The sequence below is a fragment of the Trachypithecus francoisi genome, unplaced genomic scaffold (assembly GCF_009764315.1).
Source record: "Trachypithecus francoisi isolate TF-2019V2 unplaced genomic scaffold, Tfra_2.0 Lachesis_group2, whole genome shotgun sequence".
Classification (NCBI taxonomy): Eukaryota; Metazoa; Chordata; class Mammalia; order Primates; family Cercopithecidae; genus Trachypithecus; species Trachypithecus francoisi.
Window position 1 is genome coordinate 97,610,295 of NW_022681465.1, and position 19,347 is coordinate 97,629,641.

The window sequence follows — 19,347 nt, forward strand, 5'->3', positions numbered from 1 at the left end:
ATCTCAGCACTTTGGGAGCCAAAGCGGGTGGATTGCTTGAGCCCAGGAGTTGCTCACTATGGGCAACATAGCAAGACTCCATCTCTATTAAAAATTTAAAAATTAGCTGGATGTGGTGGCACACGCCTGTAGTACCAGCTACTTGGAAGGCTGAAGCAGGAGGATTGCTTGAGTCCAGGAGGTCTAGTTTATAGTGAGCTATGACTGCACAACTACTCTCCAGCCTGGGCAACAGAGTGAGACCTTGTCTTTTAAAAAAGTAAAGAGAAAGAGAGAGAAATACAGAAAAAAAGAGAAACAAGGAAAGAAGAAAGAAAAGAAGGAAGGAGAAAGAAAAAGAGAAACAGGTAAGCCTCAGTGAGGTGTGTAGCTGGGCTTTGGCATTGCAGAAATCAGAAATAAAGGAGTCCTATATGCTCTGATGAAAGGACCCTGGACTTGAGCTATGGCCTGAGAAGTTGTGAGGAGAGGGGTGATTTAGTCAAAACAGTGGCTAGAAAGACAACTTTGTGAATAGTAGAAATCAGGATTAGAGTGTTTCTGATGTAGTAACTACACAAGAGAAATAATTAAACTTATACAGGAATTCCAGTCTTGAGGGGGAATTGATTTAATGCAGACCTCAAGAGCAGTTTGTAGAGAAACATTAGTTGCAAAGCAAATACTGGGAATATTTGCCAAGTGTTTCAAAGAATTGGCACAAATTTCTGGAAATGTCCTGCCAACCATGTAGTACAACACTGTGACATGGTGACAGGGAAAGGGATGGAAAAAATGTAAATTGGTAGGAGGTAGAAGTTGTAAAATTTTACATAATATAGTTTCACCATAGCCCTGGCTCTAATAAAATGTGTTTCCCTGTATGAATGTTTACTTGTGATGATGAGGGAAGATGGTGTTGCTTTAATGTTTTTGCCATATTTGTCCCATCTTGTTTCAAGTGTATAATGAACATCTGTCTGCTCATCAGTGTGCAGTACATTGGGGTGGGAGTTTGTGATGAAAGAAATGTACAATGGCCATTGTGCTTGAGAAAGTCCTAGTTTCATTTAGAATATAAAACAAACTAATTGAATAGGTGATGACAGTAATTTAAATGTCTAAAATGAATGGCACAGATGAAAGGTGGTAGAAGCTCAGATCTGGGTGAACTGGAATGGTGAAAACCTTGATGAGAGGAAGTAGAGGACTTCAAACTATGCTTCAAAAGAAAATGAACCCCATAAATCAACATTTCTGAAAGTACATTCCATAAAATATTTTACAAAAGTCTCAAGGCAATAATTAACTCAGAATAACTATGGCATACTCATTTGTCCAAATGAAATTCTGTAACCTGATGATCTCTGTCAAAATTTATTCAGCTTTCTTCCTTTGCCTAAACACTATTATTATTATTATTATATTATTTTGGACATAGGAGATTACAGTGCTAGCAAATGCACCTTCCTATCAATTCTAGTATGGTATTCTGTATTATTTCTTGGTTAGAAATTTCACAGGGTTGGCCTGTTGCAGTGACTCATGCTTGTCATCCCAACACTTTGGGAAGCTGAGATGGAAGGATCGCTTGAGCTTAGGAGTTCAAGACCAGCCTGGGCAACATGGCAAAACCACATCTCTACAAAAAGTACAAAAAATTAGCTAGGTGTCATGCACACCTATAGTCCCAGCTATGTGGAAGGCTCAGGTAAGAGGATCACCTGACCCTGGAAGGTTGAGGCTACAGTGAGCCATGATCACGCCACCTGGACTCTAGCCTGGGTGAGAGAGTGAGACCCTGTTTCAAAAAAAAAAAAAAATTCACAAAGGTCATGTTTTGAAAAGTGCTTTGAAAACAGAGATGATGAAGAAGGTATGATGATTGAGACAGAAATAATAAAGAGCCTGGAATTTTGTAGTAGGAAAAAAATATATAGTGTTTAATTAGACAACTGGAATCTCAGATTTGATCTACTTTTTCATTTTCAAATTACTAGACATAATAACTGCTGTAGGAAAAGACAGGCTCATGCCGGTTGTCTGCTTTTGACTTATGTAGCTCTTAGCTGCAAAAAGTCAGAGAAAAATCTTCACCAGATTCTCAAGAATACAAGCACAGCTACTGGATGACTACAGTTGCACTGGTGTTCCCACCCAGGTGCAGTTCTTTCCAGGACTGTAGAGGCACGGAAGGGGAAGACGAGATCAATGTACCAGCATCCAAAGCATTGGGTGAGCTTGAAAATGTAACAAAGGGGGGAAGAAGAGGGATGCTCCGCAAAATGAAGATGGGAGAGGAAAAGCAGAGATAATGCAGAAAGTACTCAGTAGATCAAAATGTTTTAGTTAGAAGTATAAGGCATTCCCCGTCACCATTCCTTTTCTTTGGTAACAAGAATTATGAATCCTGAAAAGAATTAAGGTAAAATCCCAGAAGGTGAGAAAAAAAGTATTAAGATACAAATTTTAATATATTTAGTTGACCCATGACATCATGATTTCTAACTTTTGTTTCTGTCTTTTTAGCCCTTCCAGGTTCAGGGAATAGTATTACATTAAGGGAGAAATAGCTTTTCACTAGTTGCCTTGGAAGCTATAAAACATATATGTGTCCAGTCAAGATGGAGATATTGACATCTTTATCAGTTTAACTTTCCCACTACAAATAAATGACAAGTGTTTGAGGTGATAGTTATGCTAATTAACCTGGTTTGATCATTACACAATGTACACGTGTATTGAAACATCACACTCTACCCATAAAGATGTACAATTATGTGTCAATTAAAAACGAAATAGAACTTAACAATCAGATATGCTGTGACCACTCAATCTTCCAGTAAATGTTAGGAAATAGATGAAAACCAATGAAGGTCATCTTATCAGTGAAATGCTTGAAGTAATTTTCTTTTAAAACTGTGTAATAGGCCAGGCATGGTGGCTCATGCCTATAATCTCAACACATTGGAAGGCCAAGGAGGGCGGATCACTTCAGGTTAGGAGTTCAGGACCAGCCTGGCCAACATGGTGAAACCCTGTCTCTAATAAAACTACAAAAAACTAGTCAGGCATGGTAACACAAGCTTGTAATTCCAGCTACTCGGAAGGCTGAGGCACGAAAATCGCTTTAACCTGGGAGGTGGGGTTGCAATGAGCTGAGATTACGCCATTGTACTCCAGCCTGGGCGATAGAGTGAGACTCTGTCTCCAAAAAAAAAGAAACCTGAGTATTAATAGAAATTTATCTGTAGTCATTGGTTTATACTAAGAGGAGTGGTGAAAAGAACAAGGTATTAAGATGGATATGTCCTATGTTTTCGTCATCGTTCTTCTCTTTAATATTCCTGTAACTCAGTCATCTCAGGGCCAGCCTTTTTACGTATGCTGGGACTTCCTTGACAGTACAGCCTGTCATGGCCATAACTGACTCTTTCTTAGTGGCCTCTGTTGGCAGAAATAATTATTTTGGAAATTTTCAGCCAACTGTATAAATCCTGAACTTCACATCTTTATTATTTTGCACCAACACCAAGTATGTAAGACCCTCTACTCATCTGCCATTTCTTGTACTCTGACCTCCATACTGTTGGTTTCTCCCTATACTTATTCCTTTATCAGTAGAATCCTATATGAGGCAAATAATATAAAACCCCATTCTAACTGATTTCACCATAGAGGGGACTTACTAACTCATAACTGGAACGGTCAGGCTTTACAATTAGTTGATCTATGGGCTCTATGGTGTCTTTAAATATTTGGTTTCCTTCCTTTATTCTGCCATTCAAAGTGTCTGTTTTATCATAAATCAGATTCTGCTCGTTCTCATAGGATGGCTGCCAGCTGCAATCAAGGACACAAGTGTACTCACACTTAGTGGGAATGAGACCCCTTCTCTCACAGCATTCCAAGCAAGAGTACTGAGGGCAGGGACAGCTACCTTCAAAGAACATGAACTGTGTTGGGGGTGTGTGAGTGTTGACAGGAAGATGTGCATATAATTAGGTAGGGGAAGAGGTTAATGGCTAGATAACCAATGTGTATCTAACCATCTACTGTACTGACTTCTCCATTGTTATTTCTGGAACCCTTGTCCTATGGTAAATAAACTCCTCCACTTTTTCGTAGTCTTTCCTGGATCTTCCCTTCTCTTCCTGACCTTTCCTAAAATCCACTGAACCCTTACAAAAATATTTCCCATGCATCCCTCTTCCTCCCACACCCCATACCAGAAAGTAAGGAGGAAAGATCAGTATCTTTTCCCCCAGAGGCCCCCTGCAACCACTGTGATGTCCAGCACTTCTTCATTGTGTAAAAACACCTTTAAAGCTCATGATCTGGTTTTCCCATTTTATATCCTGCTCATGTTGTCTCCCCCAGTCAGCTGGGAGTTCCTTCTTCAGGTACTCGGGTTCCTGGTTCAGTCTTCCTTTCTCCTTCCAGGATCCACCGTCAACCTGCTGACTCCAGTGTTCACATAGGCAATTTATCCAAACTAGACTTGTTTCTTTACACTCTTGCAGAGAAACTGCTTAATCCTTGAGGTCTTAAATTCAAATATCTCACATTTTTACTATAACCTGACTACTCCCATTTTACTGTTTTAATGATTTTACTGAGACTATAGTTTTTCTAAAACATTGCTCATGTTTTATATTCCATTTCTTCCTATCTCTGTAGGGAGCTCAGTCTCTCTAAATACCTTAATAATGTAATTTAAAAAAGGTGGTTTCAAGTAGTGTCATAACTATGATAAATTTCTTAAATATTTTGTGCAAATTTAAAACATATTTATTCCCAAATCTTTTGATCTAAAACCAAGGCCTTTTGTTAACTATAAATGATTTGATTGGCATTTCTCACTGTCCTTGTATAAACTACACCTATAATGCATCATCTTTGATTTCCAGTTTCAGCTTCTCGAAAGTGGAACATGAGTATAAGAAACATACAAGTAGTATGAATTCAGAAGCCTTCTGAATTGTCACAGTTCCTTTCCCAATCTTTCAAAAGGACAAGTTTTTTGTGGGAGTTGATTTTTTTTGTAACTCTTTTTTTAAAGTATTTCTGAAACCTTTTACGTATCCCAGAAATAAGGTTTTAAATTTCGTATACATTTAATCAGTCATATATTTAAATTACATGAAAATAAGCGTAACAGGCATAAACAGGTTTTAGAACAACAGGCTTAACCATTAGTTAGTATGTAACTCAACTGGTGGAAGAAGAAATGTGAAAATGTATTAGAAAATAGCCTGGCAGCCTCAAGTTGTAAGCATCAACTAGTATGTGGACATGAGTTCTTATGGAGAGTAAGATGAGGAAATCAGTATTTAGGTCTCTCCTATGTGAAAAATGTTATCTATTCTGTGTCTCATCCTCTTTTAGCTACACTGCATTAGCTCTTCTTCTTTCCATGGCCAAATCCACAGAGAATTGCCTAGGTGCACACTCTCTCCAGTTCTTCACCTCTTCCTTACTATCATCATAGTAGTCAGACCTATACGCCTGCTGCTCCCCTGACACTGCTTTAGCCAGAGTCGTGAATGGCATTCTGCTGCTGTATTCAACAAAGACTTTTCAGTTTTTCTCAACATCTGTATGTTTGGTACTGTTTTCACTGCTTACTTGTCACAACTTCCTAGAACCCATCTTGGCTTAATGTTCCTTCTACCTCAGTGATCATATTAGAGTTAGGGCCCCAATGCTTTTCTCTTCTCTACAAACTCCCTTGGGTACTCCTATATATACGATTACCACTTAATATTAATGAATTCCTCTTACATGTTCTTTAGCCACTTCAAATTTGACATGTCCAAAATTGAGTTTCTCTTTTTTCCCCCAAAAAGCCTCCTTTCCCTTGACTCTCTTGACTCTCTCACCTCCACCACCTCCATCCATTCAGTACCAAGTCCTATTGAGCCCAACTCCTGAATATATTTTAAATCATTCTGATTCCCCCTATTTCCTAGTTTTGTATACTTTAATCATGAGCCCCAATTACAGCCCCAAGAACAACTTCTCTCTTGAATGATCTCTTTTACAAACCTTTCAACTCATAATTTGAGCAATTTCTCTGAAACACAAATCTGGTATCTCTCACCTGATTAAAACCCTTCTATAGCTCTCGAATTGCCTTCAGAATAAGATTGGATGTTTGAGGGAGTTTTTGGTTGTTGTCGTTGTTGTTTTAGTGTTGTTTTAATGTTTCGTGTAGACAATGTTTCACTATTTTGCCCAGGCTGGTCTCGAACCCTGGACCTTAAGCAATCTGCCTGCCTCAGCCTCCCAAAATGTTGGGATTATAGGCATGAGCCACGATGCCTGGCCAAGGTTAGAGGTTCTGATGATTCCCAAGGCTCTTCATTTGCTAAATGTCTCTACTTACCTTTTCAGCCTTCTCTCCCCTCATGGCATTACCTTTGGATAATTCCTATACATTGTTCAAATGTTGGTTTGCTTGTTGCTCTTTCTAGAAAATCTTTCTTGACACATTCGCCCTGCCCTAAGACCAGAATGGAGTTCCCTTCTTTTGGAGTTCTCTCTGCTTACCCTTGTCATAACACTCATCTCAGTGTAGTATAATTGCATGTTTATTCATTTGTCCTTTCTACTATGATAGAATGTCAGGGTCTAAGACAATTTGCCATTTATCCCCATTGTCTGTCACAAACTGGATACAGTACATGCTCATAAGTATTAGCTGGATGAATGACTTTAAATAAGTCACTTAGTCTCTGGCTTCAGTTGCTTTATTAGAAGAGAATACAGTAATGCCCTACCTACCTTATAAGGTTGTTTTGGGGTCCTGTAAGATAATAGAAATGAAGCTTAGCATAGTGGTTAAGAATATGGGTTCTGGATCCATACTGCCTGGCTTTTAATCCTACCTGTGACCCTGCAACTAGCTGCATGGCTTTAGGCAAGTTACTTAACTTCTCTGTGTTTTAGTTTCCTCTTCAGTAAAACAAGACTAACCACAGTATATAACTTAGAGGGTTGTTGGATGACTGAATGAGTTACTACATGGAAAGTATTTTGAACCGTGCCTGAATAGACAATAAATGTTAGTTACTAAATATAGCATTTTTATTTATAAGCCCTAAAATTATATATACTTATATTTATGTATATATGTGCATGTGTGTATAGACAGAGAAACATGGCATCAGTATTACTAGTTTGAATGTTTTAAGGGAGTAAAGACTGGTATCATTATTCCTAACAATTTTTTTTTTCTTTTTTTCTTTTAGGATAATGCCATAGCTATCCCAGAGTTTATTTTCCAAGTCTTAAATTCAAATTGTCATTCTTAATTTGCATGAAATTTTGGTTAAAAAAATTGATGTTCAGTATAGGAGGAGAAGTTTTTAATGTTTCCTTGCTAAACTTGCAAGGTTTTTTTGAGTCTATGTACATAGTAGGTGGAAGTTAGCACTGGAAAAATATTAAAATAAAAAAGATACTGGCCAGGTGCAGTGGCTCACACCTGTAATCCCAGTACTTTGTGAGGCCAGGGCAGGAGGATTACTTGAGCTCAGGAATTCAAAACCAGCCTGGGCAATGTGGGGAGACCTCATCTCTACAAATAATTTTTTAAAATTAGCTGGGTATGGTGGTATATCCCTGTAGTTTCAGCTACTTGGGAGGTTGGTGTTGGAGGAACACTTGAGCCCACGAAGTCAAGGCTGCAGTGAGCTATGATTATGTCACTGCACTCCATCGTGGGCAACAGAATGAGGCCCTGTCTTAAAAAAAAGAGAGAGGGAAGATTACTGATTTAATTTATGAAGGAAAATTATTATAGCTTCAACACCTGACTTTGTTTTTCTTTATGATTTAATTACACAAACAATTCAGTGTTTGAATTATACAAATTTCATTAAAACTATGTAATTATGCAAGAAAAATAGAAAATACAAGATTACTTAGTTTTGTGCATATGTGTTCACCTGAAAGTATTTGCTTTTTTTTAAAAAAAAAAAGTTATTTTAAAATTTAATTTTATAATGCGCATTCATATGTTGACTTTGGACCAACAGAAATCCCTAATTCTTATTCTTTTTCTGATTCTTTTTAGAGTTGGTGGTTCCAGGAATTTACTCAGAATGACATTAGGAAGAGAAGTGATGTCTCCTCTTCAGGCAATGTCTTCCTATACTGTGGCTGGCAGAAATGTTTTAAGATGGGATCTTTCACCAGAGCAAATTAAAACAAGAACTGAGGAGCTCATTGTGCAGACCAAACAGGTGTACGATGCTGTTGGAATGCTCGGTATTGAGGAAGTAACTTATGAGAACTGTCTGCAGGCACTGGCAGATATAGAAGTAAAGTATATAGGTAGGTCAGATGCAGAAGCATATCAGTGTTCCACTTTGTGGACATCTTAAATCATTTCATGCTTTCTCTCTTTCAGTTTTCCAGTTTTACAAGCATTGATTTTTACATAATTGCTTAAAATTTAATTATGTAAGATTTTAAAATTGTTTATGTTGGCGAAGGTGCTATAAAATGTACACTGATTACACTGCTTTCTGGAGAGCATTTTGACAACGTGTCAGAACTTTTAAGATATTCATACCCTTTCCCGTTAATTCCGCACCTAGACATTTATTCTAAGAAAATACTCATATATATGGAAAATTCATGTATCAATTTATGTATAAGTAGGTATTCTTGTCATATCATAGGCTTAGAAACAATTCCCAAGTATCAACCAATAGATTAGATAAATAAATTATGAAACATCCATCCTCTGTAATGCTGTATAACCATTAAAATCATGGTTTACAGGCAGTGTTTAATGACATGGGGAAAAGGACACAGAAGAACTGGAAGAAAATAAACAAATTTTATCAATGGTTTTGTTAGGATTCTCCAGAGAAATTGAACCTATAGGGTGTGTGTGTGTGGTGTGTGTGTGTGTGTGTGTGTAAGTATATATATGTAAATATATGTATGTGTGGGCAGAGAGAGATCGATTGATAGATTGATTATAGGGAATTGGCTTACATGATTAAGGCATCTGGAAAGTCCAGAATCTCCATGTGGGCTGGTAGGCTTGAGACCCAAGAGAGCTGATGTTCCAGCTCCAGTCCAAAGGCCAGTAGCCTAGAGGCCCAGAAGAGCCAGTAGTGCTGAAGTCTGGAGACTGCAGGAGGATTCTCCCTTGTTCAGGGAGTCTTTTGGGCCCTAAACTGATTGGATATTGGCCACCACATTATAGAGGGCAGTCTACTTTACTTAGGCTCATCACTCTAATGTTAATCTCATCAAAAACACCCTCCAAGTTAACACATAAGATTAATCATCAGAATGTTTAACGTATCAGGTGATGGGTTTATAGCTAATTTTTACTTTCCTCTTTATGTATTTCTCTATTTTCTGCCCTGACATACATTATTTTTATAACATATTAGACCCTTCAAGTTATAAGGAATGAAGATTCCCTTTGGTTACCTCTAAGGGTTGGACATATTTTGTAGAATGATTATGACAGACAATCTTGGCTGTATATCCAGGTTTCATAAGAGAATATAAGATAGCTGCAGAACTGGATATCGTAAACATTCGTGTGCATTTTGTAATTTGAAAGATTTTCAGAATCCAGCATAGCCCTAGTGACCTGGTCATCTCCTTGCCCCACCATCCCTTCATTCTCTATGTTTCACTGTAAAAAGGACTTGGCTGTTTTCTCTTATCTCAGCATTTGTTTCAGTTTCTGCTCCTACCAGCAACTGCTTCACTTTCATTAATGGCTTCTCAATCTTATTACACGTCTTGAATTTAAACTCCTAAATAAAAGGATCTGGTTGTCTTCATTAGTCAAAGTCAAAGGGATAGAGTTAGTCCCTATTCAGCAGAGCTTTTCCAGCTGGCGACTTCATGTGCGTGTACCGTCATGGATGTGGTTTGTCCTTGGTTCAGGTGCTCACTTCTTCAGTCACTTGTGGTCAAGATGGTATAGCAACCCATAACTTAGGCATTTGAGACAAAGTCTCACTCTGTCACCCAGGCTGGAGTGCTATGGCACAATCCTAGCTCACTGCAGCCTCGAACTCTTGGGCTCAAGAGATCCTCCTGCCTCAGCTTCCTGAGTAGCTGACACTGCAGACCTGTTCCACCATGCCCAGCTAATTTTTACATTTTGTGTGGAGATGGGGTTTCACTATGTTGTCCAGGCTGGTCTCATGTATGTTGCCCACTCCTTGTCTCAGGTGATCCTTCTGCCATGGCTCCCAAAGCACTGGGCTTACAGATGTAAGACACCATGACTGGCTCAAACAAAATCTTTTAAAAATAATTACTTTAAATTGTTTTTCTCTCAATAATAGATCTTTTCAGCATACTTTCAAGTTTATGATATTTGTTCTTGCTCCTCTATAAATTTATTTTTGTGGGTTAATTATGGAATATTTTGAGTTTGGGAATAGATTTCTTAAAAACTAACTTTCTCTTATCTGGGCATATTCTCCGAGTCCTTTATGCCTCTCACAGTAGCTGTTGAAACCTTGTTTGTCTAGTGTCAGGCACTGGGCATCAGCATTGTCTGTAGTTTGGCAGTGAGAGCATAAATCTGGTTCCAGGTCTTTGTGGCAAAGGAAGGAAATGGCTTTCAGCATCTTTATTTGTTTAAGAATATGTTTCTAATTGTAGGCTCCTGCATTTGATGTTACTTATATAAGTTTTTGAGCAATTTTTATTCCTTCTTAATACATTTTATAGCTAATTTATTTTATTTTATTGTTATTATTATTATTTTTTGTTTTTTTGAGACGGAGTTTCACTCCTGTTGCCCAGGCTGGAATGCAGTCGCACAATCTTGGCTCACTGCAACCTCCGCCTCCCAGGTTCAATCAATTCTCCTGCCTCAGCCTCCCGAGTAGCTGGGATTACAGGCATGCACCACCACGCTCTGCTCAATTTGTACTTTTAGTAGAGACAGGGTTTCACCGTGTTGGCCAGGTTGGTCTCAAACTCCTGACTCCAGGTGATCTACCTGCCTCAGCCTCCAAAAGTGCTGGGATTATAGGCACGAGCCACCGTTTTATAGCTAATTTTTAAAAGTAAACATATTGCAACCATATAGTTAACAATTATCACTTAAGTAAGTGCTATATTAAATTTCAAAATTGTTATTCCATTCTTTCCTTAACCCACAGACATAAAATTATATATTAAATCCTAAAAGTATAATTTCATAATTTGATATTTCAAAAATATACCTTATGGATTAATTCTGATATTTGTGGCAGGTATTTCTAATAGCTTTATTTGTAACAATGTTTTAAGAGGACTGATATGAGTGAGGCAGTTTGTTTAACTGCATAATTTCTTGCTGTATAAAGGATAGCTCTACTGTCTCCTAGAGATCATATGGAAATTTTACTGTTTATAATACCTTCACAATACTGAAGTTAATCAAATAAAAATTCACTTCTTTTCACAGCATAGCACAACCATCACTATAAACCCATACTTATTTTTGTTGTATAGTATTGGTTATTTCACTGACATCAGAGATTTTTACCCAATTAAAGTCAAAATAGAAATTGATGAAAAACCCAAGAACCAACTTTAATGTATGAAGATTAAACCAAACTAAATTATCATTATTATTTAACAGGAATGTCTCCAATGTCTAGCTACTTACTGGATGTGTCCTCTTAGATTTCTGGGAATCCTTTGAAATTATCTGGAATTTTGAATGTTTTTATGTATGTGTGCATTTGGAGTAGGGTCCATTGCTTTGATTAGATTTTCTATGGAGTCTTTATCTTTTTATGTACCCTTTCCCCATCCCAGCTCCTAAGATGCCTCAGTATCTGTGTCTTTCTCTTCCTACATTCCCAGTTGATAAATTACACCCTCAGGCCAGATGCAGTGGTTCACGCCTGTAAGCCTAATACTTTAGGAGGCTGAGGTGGGAGGATCACGTTAGCCCAGGAGTTGGAGACCAGCCTGAGAAATATGGCAAAACCCCATCCCTACAAAAAATATAAAAATTAGCTGAGTGTGGTGGATCATGCCTGTGGTCCCAGACACTCAGTGGTGTTGGGGAAGGAGGGTGCTGAGGCGGGAGGGTAGTGCTTGAGCCTGGCAAATTGAGGCTGTAGTGAGCTGTGATTGCACCACTGCACTCCAGCCTGGGCGACAAAGCAAGACCCTGTCTCAAAAAAAAATTATACCCCAGTGTACTTCTATAAGTGCTCACCTCACATCCTTACCGTTCATAATGATGCCAACTGGAACAGCCAAGTCCTGCATTAGATGCTTTTTCTTGGTAGCCTTAGAAGTAAACATATTGCAACCATAGAGTTAACCATTATCACTTAAATAAGTGCTGTATTAAATTTCAAAATTTTCTATGCCATTCTTTCCTTAACCGACAGACATAAAATTATATATTAAATCCTAAAAATATACACTTAAAATTACATATTTTAAAGTATACATTTAAAAGTATACATTTAAAATTATATATTAAATGTAAAAGAATACTTTTACAGAGAGTATAAAATAAAATAAAATAAAACTTTTATTGGCATGAGAATCCACTGGGTATGAGGTATTTGGCTTAATAATGATTTGACAAGTCCTGTTGTGTGATAATATTTTGGTCTCCATCCGCAGTGGAAAGGACCATGCTAGACTTTCCCCAGCATGTATCCTCTGACAAAGAAGTACGAGCAGCAAGTACAGAAGCAGACAAAAGACTTTCTCGTTTTGATATTGAGATGAGCATGAGAGGAGATATATTTGAGAGAATTGTTCGTTTGCAGGTAAGTGGTATAAATCCCTTTAAAGAGGGGAAAACTACAACAAAAAAGAACCTTCAATCATCAATAAAACATACTGACTAGATTTTCTTAGATTTTGTTTCCAATGATTATCATACCATAATGGGCATTATATAGTATTACATAATGTTAATTGTATCATTGAGATTATGTTGAGCTGCTAATTCCATTCAATTAAAGACCAAATGTAGAAGAGTGAACATCTGTAAAGTTAAGGCTTTTTAACAACATTATGAACTTGATGGTTGCATGTAAGGGTTATCTTAGACCAAATCAATTAGAAGCAAATAGAATCAACTTGTTTATCTTAAATATCTTGTGGTTTGGGAACCATAATATTGATGACATACTGTTGATGCTGTATGCCAGTCATTCCTGTCTGTCATCCTTACATTTTTGAAGACTTGCGGAAATTATAGATAAATGTTCTAGGTGGGTCTGCCCAAGTGTTTTTGATCTTTTCACCAATGTTGATTTGCCTCCTAGCAGTTTCATCATGCCTTGCTTTCAATTTTTATTTTCATGACACTTCAGCAATTTGTTTGGGAAAAAAACAGTTTTAAAATTCCAGGCATTTTTTTTGTTTGTTTAATTTTGCATGTTTCTTTCTGCAGAATCCCAATTTTTTTTTTCCTTTTTAGCAGACCATGACAAGAATTGAAATATTTTAAATTAAATGGCATTTTAATTTGTAACTCATTATACAATGTGTAATCAAGATTTAGATATGTAAGGTGTATATCCTGTTTATTTTCTCATATCAAACATGCATTTTTCATCCTGTAATTGATAATCATATAATTCATAATAACTGATGAAAGTAACTTATGAAAATAACTTTATGATTATTCTTAATTAGCTAAATTGTTCTTCTTGCTCCGTTTGACCACAGTTATTCTATGTGATTTGAATCATGGCCTTTTTAGTATCCCCATTTTATTTCATCCCCAAATTACTTTTCTTTCTTGTTCTATTTTTTTTTTTATGTAATTTGGAATTTTTCCTAGAATTTCTAGTTTCCTTTGATTAATCCTATTTTCATCATGATTTCTAAGTTCTCATTTGGAATAATGTTTTTTATTTCACATTCTGTGATTCTTATGAATGTTACCAAGATATGAAAGGTTTGTCACTTTAAATTCTTTGTCATAGAGTACTTTTAAATTTCATATATTTGAGACCAGCCTGGCCAACATGGTGAAACTCCGTCTCTACTGAAAACACAAAAATCAGCCGGGCGTGGTGGCAAGCACCTGTATTCCCAGCTACTCGGGAGGCTGAGGCAGTAGAATCACTTGAACCCAGGAGGCAGAGGTTGCAGTGAGCCGAGACCGTGCCATTGGGCTGCAGCCTGGGCAACAAGAGCAAAATTTCATCTAAAAAAAAATACAAATTAATTAATTAATTAAAAATAGAAAAATTAGCTGGGCATGGTGGCGAGTGCCTGTAGTCCCAGCTACTCGGGAGGCTGAGGTGGGAGGATTGCTTGTGCCCAGGAGGTTGAGACTGCACTGAGCAGTGGTTGTGCCACTCCACTCCAGCCTGAGTCACAGAGTGAGACTGTGTCTCAGAAAGAAAACAAAAAATCCACACATAAAGGCCTCATTAGGCTGGATAAATAGGATCTTAAATTTATGTGATGTCAGCAATTTCAGGCCTGCTCTATTATAATTAGGATGCTCTGAATAATATTCCCAAGATACCAATAATGTATATAATAATCAAATATATTATCCCAATTGGATATAAAATTTTATTTTAGCTCTGTTTTCCACTTAAAATTAATACATAGCAAAGTGAAATTACTTTTCATAATTCTTCATGCAATAAGGGCTCCAGTTACCTATTGATGCATAACATATTACCTCAAAATTTAGTGACCTGAAATAGCAACAATCATTTTCTTTACTCTCACAGTTTCTGTGGATCAAGAATTCTGAAACGAATTAGTTGGACAGTTCTGACTTGGGGTCTGACGTGTGGTTTCAGGCAGTGGTGACTAGGGTTGAAGTAGGTAGAAACTATTCAGGCATCTGTCGTTATTCATGTAGTCTCAGGGGTATCTCTATTTGTGCATTTTCACACGGCTATAAAGAGTATCTGAGACTGGGTAATTTATAAAGAAAGAGGCTTAATTGCCACAGTTCCACGTGGCTGGGAGGCCTTAGGAACTTATAGTCATGGCAGAAGGCGAAGGGGAAGCAAGGCATGTCTTACATGGTATCAGGAGAGAGCGCAGGGGAAGCACCAGACACTTACCAAGCAATTAGATCTCGTAAGAATTCACTCACCATCACGAGAACAGCATAGGGGAAACCACCCCATGATCCATTCACTTCCCACCAGCTCCCTCCCTTGACATGTGGGAATTACAATTTGGATTACAATTTGAGATGAGATTTGGGTGGGGACACAGCCAAACTATCATTACACCCCTGTCCCCCCCCAAATCTCATGTCCTTTTCACGTTTCAAAACCAATCATGCCTCCCCAACAGTCCCCGATAGTCTTAATTCATTCCAGCATTAACTCATGAAGGGGTGGCCTGCCCCTCCACACCTGTGGGCGTTTCTCGTTAGATGGAACGAGAGACTTGAGAAAAGAAGTGAGACACAGAGACAAAGTACACAGAAAGAAAAAGTGGGCCCAGGGGACCGGCGCTCAGCATACAGAGGACCCACGCCGGCACTGGTCTCTGAGTTCCCTTAGTATTTATTGATAATTATCTTTACCATCTTAGAAAAAAAGGGAAGTAGCAGGATAATAGGATCATGGTAGGGAGAAGGTCAGCAGTAAGACATATGAATAAAGATCTCTGTGACATGAATAAGTTTAAGGAAAAGTGCTGTGCCTTGATATGCATATGCAAACATCTTCATAAAACTTTTTAGTGCATAAAGAGCAGCATTGCACTAGCAAGTCCCACCTTTCGCCCTAAGGCGGTTTCTCCTTTCTCAGTAGACAGAACATACAATCGGGTTTTACACCGAGATGTTCCATTGCCCAGGGACGGGCAGGAGACAGATGCTTTTCTCTATCTCAACCGCCAACAACTGCCAAGAGGCCTTCTTTCCTCTTCTGCTAGTCCTCCTCAGCACAGACCCTTCATGGGTGTCAGGCTGGGGGACAGTCAGGCCTTTCCCTTCCCACGAGACCATATTTCAGACTATCGCATGGGGAGAAACCTTGGACAATACCTAGCTTTCCTAGGCAGAGGTCCCTGCGACCTTTCGCAGTGTATGTGTCCCTGGGTACTTGAGATTAAGAGAATAGTAATGACTTTTAACCAGCATACTGCCTTCAGGCACTTGTTTAACAAAGCACACCCTGCACAGCCCCAAATCCATTAAACCTTGAGCCACCACAGCACATGTCTCTTGCAAGAACAGGGTTGGGGATAGGGTTACAGATTGATAGCATCTCAAATACAGAACAAAATGGAGTCTCTTATGTCTACTTCTTTCTGTATAGACACAGTAACAGTCTGATCTTTCTTTCTTTTCCCTACAACTCAAAAGTCTAAGTCCAAAGTATGCTCTGAGACAAGGCAAGTCCCTTCTGCCTATGAGTCTGTAAAATCAAAGACAAGTTAGTTACTTCTAAGATGCAGTGCGGGTACAGGCATTGAGTGAATGTTCACATTCCAAGTGGGAGAAATTGGCCAAAACAAAGTGGCCACAGGCCCTATGCAAGTGCAAAATCTGGCCAGGCAGTCATTAAATCTTAAAACTCCAAAATCTCCTATGACTCCATGTCTCACATACAGGGCACGCTGATCCAAGGGGTGGGCTCCCATGGCCTTGGGTGGCTCCGCCTCTGTGGTTCTCAGGTTACAGCCCCTGCAGCTGCTTTCACAGGCTGGTGTTGAGTGCCTACAGCTTTTCCAGGTGCAGGGTGCAAGCTGTCATGGATCTACCATTCTGGAGTCTGGAGGGCAGTAGCCCTCTTCTCACAGCTCCACTAGGCAGTGCCCTATTGGAGCTGTGGCAGGAGAGAGAGTGAGCTCAGGGGAAGCATCAGACACTTATAAAACAACTAGGTCTTGTGAGAACTCACTCACTATCATGAGAACAGCATGGGGGAAACTGATCACATGATCCAGTCACCTCCTACCATGTCCCTCCCTCAATACGTGGGGATTAAAATTCAGATTACAATTCAAGATGAGATTTGGTTGGGCCACAGACAAATGATATCAGTGTCTTAGTTAGATTGGGCTGCCATAACAAAATACCATAGAATGAATCCTTTAAATGACAGAAATTAGCTTTTTCACAGTTGTAGAGGCTGCAAGTCCAAGATCAGTGTGCCAGCATGGTTGGGTTCTGGTGATAGCCCTCTTCCTGGCTTGCAGATGGCTGCTTCCCTTCCCTGCTGGCCGTTCCTCAGTGTGTGCACATGGTACAGGTTGGGAGGTGGGGGTCAGGAAGGTCGAGGGGAGAGAGAGACAGGGAGAACTCTTCTTCTCTTCCTAAAAGGCCACAATCCTGTCAGATTAAGAACCGCCCTTCTGACCTCATTTAACCTTAATTACCTGCCAAAAGCCTATTTACAAATACAGCCACACTGGGGATAGGGCTTCTACAAAAGAACTTGAAAGGACACAGTTCAGTCCATAGCACAGAGCGTCTCCATGTGGTCCATTTGTGTGGGTTAATTTGGGTTTCCTTACAGTGTGGTGGTATCAGGATGGTAGGACCTCTTTCATGAGACTCAGTGCTCCGACATGAGCGTTCCAGCAAGCCACATAGAAGCTACTTTGCGCTTATGACCTGTCACGGAAGTCACATGACATCACTTCTGCCATACCATATTGGTTGACAAGTCACTGCATTCTGCCCAGATTCAAGGGACACCACATCTCAGTCTGGGGAGTATCATTTAATTAGCAGTCATGTTTCAAAACCTTCAAAATAGGGGAGGAGGTGGGGATGGTTAATGAGAACTGAAAGAAAAAAAAATAGAATAGGCCGGGCGCGGTGGCTCAAGCCTGTAATCCCAGCACTTTGGGAGGCCGAGACTGGCGGATCACGAGGTCAGGAGATCGAGACCATCCTGGCTAACATGGTGAAACCCCATCTCTACTAAAAAAATACAAAAAGCTAGCCGGGCGAGGTGGTGGGCGCCTGTGAGTCCCAGCTACTTGGGAGGCTGAGGCAGGAGAATGGCGTGAACCTGGGAGGCGGAGCTTGCAGTGAGCTGAGATCCAGCCACTGCACTCCAGCCCGAGAGACAGAGCAAGACTCCGTCTCAAAAAAAAAAGAAAAAAAAATAGAATGAATAAGACCTGCTACTTGATAGCACAACAGGGTGACTATAGTCAATAATGACTTAATTGTACATTTGGAAATAACAAGGTACAACTGGATTGTTTGTAACACAAAACATAAATGCTTGAGGGAAGGGTTACCCCATTCTCTGTGATGTGATTATAACGTATTGATTGCCTGTCTCAAAACATTTCATGTGCCCCATAAATGTATATACACCTACCGTATACCCACAAAAAAGTTTTTAAAACCTTCAAAACAAATAATTTGTTGACTAAATGGATGGAAGAAATTACAGTAGAGGGTAAGACTAACCAGTGTGTTGTGGTCCTCTTTTCTCTCTCCCAGTGTATGACTACTAAGACTGCCTTACATTTGTATAGCAATATGACTCATATAACCTTGATTCCAATCTAATGAGGTAGGCTTTTTTATAATGTAAGTGGAGAAACTGAAGCTCAGAAACAATAACTTTCCAAGAGCCACATCACTGGTGGGTAAGTGCTTGCCAGAAACCATGTAGACTGTTTGTTAAACCCTTCAAGGAAGGGAGGTATCATGTTTGATTCTATTTTGCACCTCTGGCAGAGTGCCTGATCAAAAGCAATCGTTCAGTAAATGTTCATCAAACTAAAGTGAGAAAGCAGTTAGTGGCAGATCCAGAAAATAGGCCTTCAGTAATTGCTGGGACATAAGTTACCCATTTGGAAAAATAAAATAAAATTGAATATCTTCCTCGCAACCAACTGAAAAGCAATTCCTAATGGATTAAAGTCACAAAAGGCTGGAGCTTAAAGCTTCTAGATCCTGTACAGGAAGATATCTTTATGACATCTGGGCAGGGATATATTTATTAAGACGCAAAAAGTGCTAACTACAAAATATAAGGCTAATAAACTTGACTATGTTAAAATAACTTCTATCCATAAGGAAAGGTAAAAAGAGTTCAAATACTGAGAAAATAAATTTACAAAATATTAAACTAGTGATGCATTCAGGATGAAGAACTACTACAATCAATAACAAAGAAACATCCCAGTAGAAAAATGGGCAAATGATATGAAGAAATATTTCAACGGAAACACACATAGCAATTAAATGTATGAAAAGATGTTCAACTTTATTAGTAATCAGAGAAATGCAAATGAAGATCATAATAAGTTACCATTCTTCACTCACAACATTGGCAAAGATTAAGAAAACCAACAATGCCAAGTTATCTTTGTGGATATGGATCAACAAGAATGTTTGTGCACTGCTTCTAAGAGTGTAACTGATTCATCACCAAGTTGGAGAAA

At 38.8% G+C, this 19,347-nt stretch overlaps 1 protein-coding gene across 3 annotated transcripts in view; it reads left to right on the top strand.

The window, feature by feature from the left end:
- Positions 1 to 19,347, top strand: part of NLN (neurolysin) — a 110,879-nt gene that overhangs the window by 32,380 nt on the left and 59,152 nt on the right. For 2 of the 3 annotated variants that reach the window (XM_033179713.1, XM_033179712.1), the window contains exons 2-3: positions 8,060 to 8,319; positions 12,613 to 12,761. In XM_033179713.1, the coding sequence (XP_033035604.1) occupies positions 8,060 to 8,319; positions 12,613 to 12,761 (409 nt within the window). The remainder of the gene's footprint in view (positions 1 to 8,059; positions 8,320 to 12,612; positions 12,762 to 19,347) is intronic. The other variant, XM_033179714.1, reaches the window with a different exon arrangement.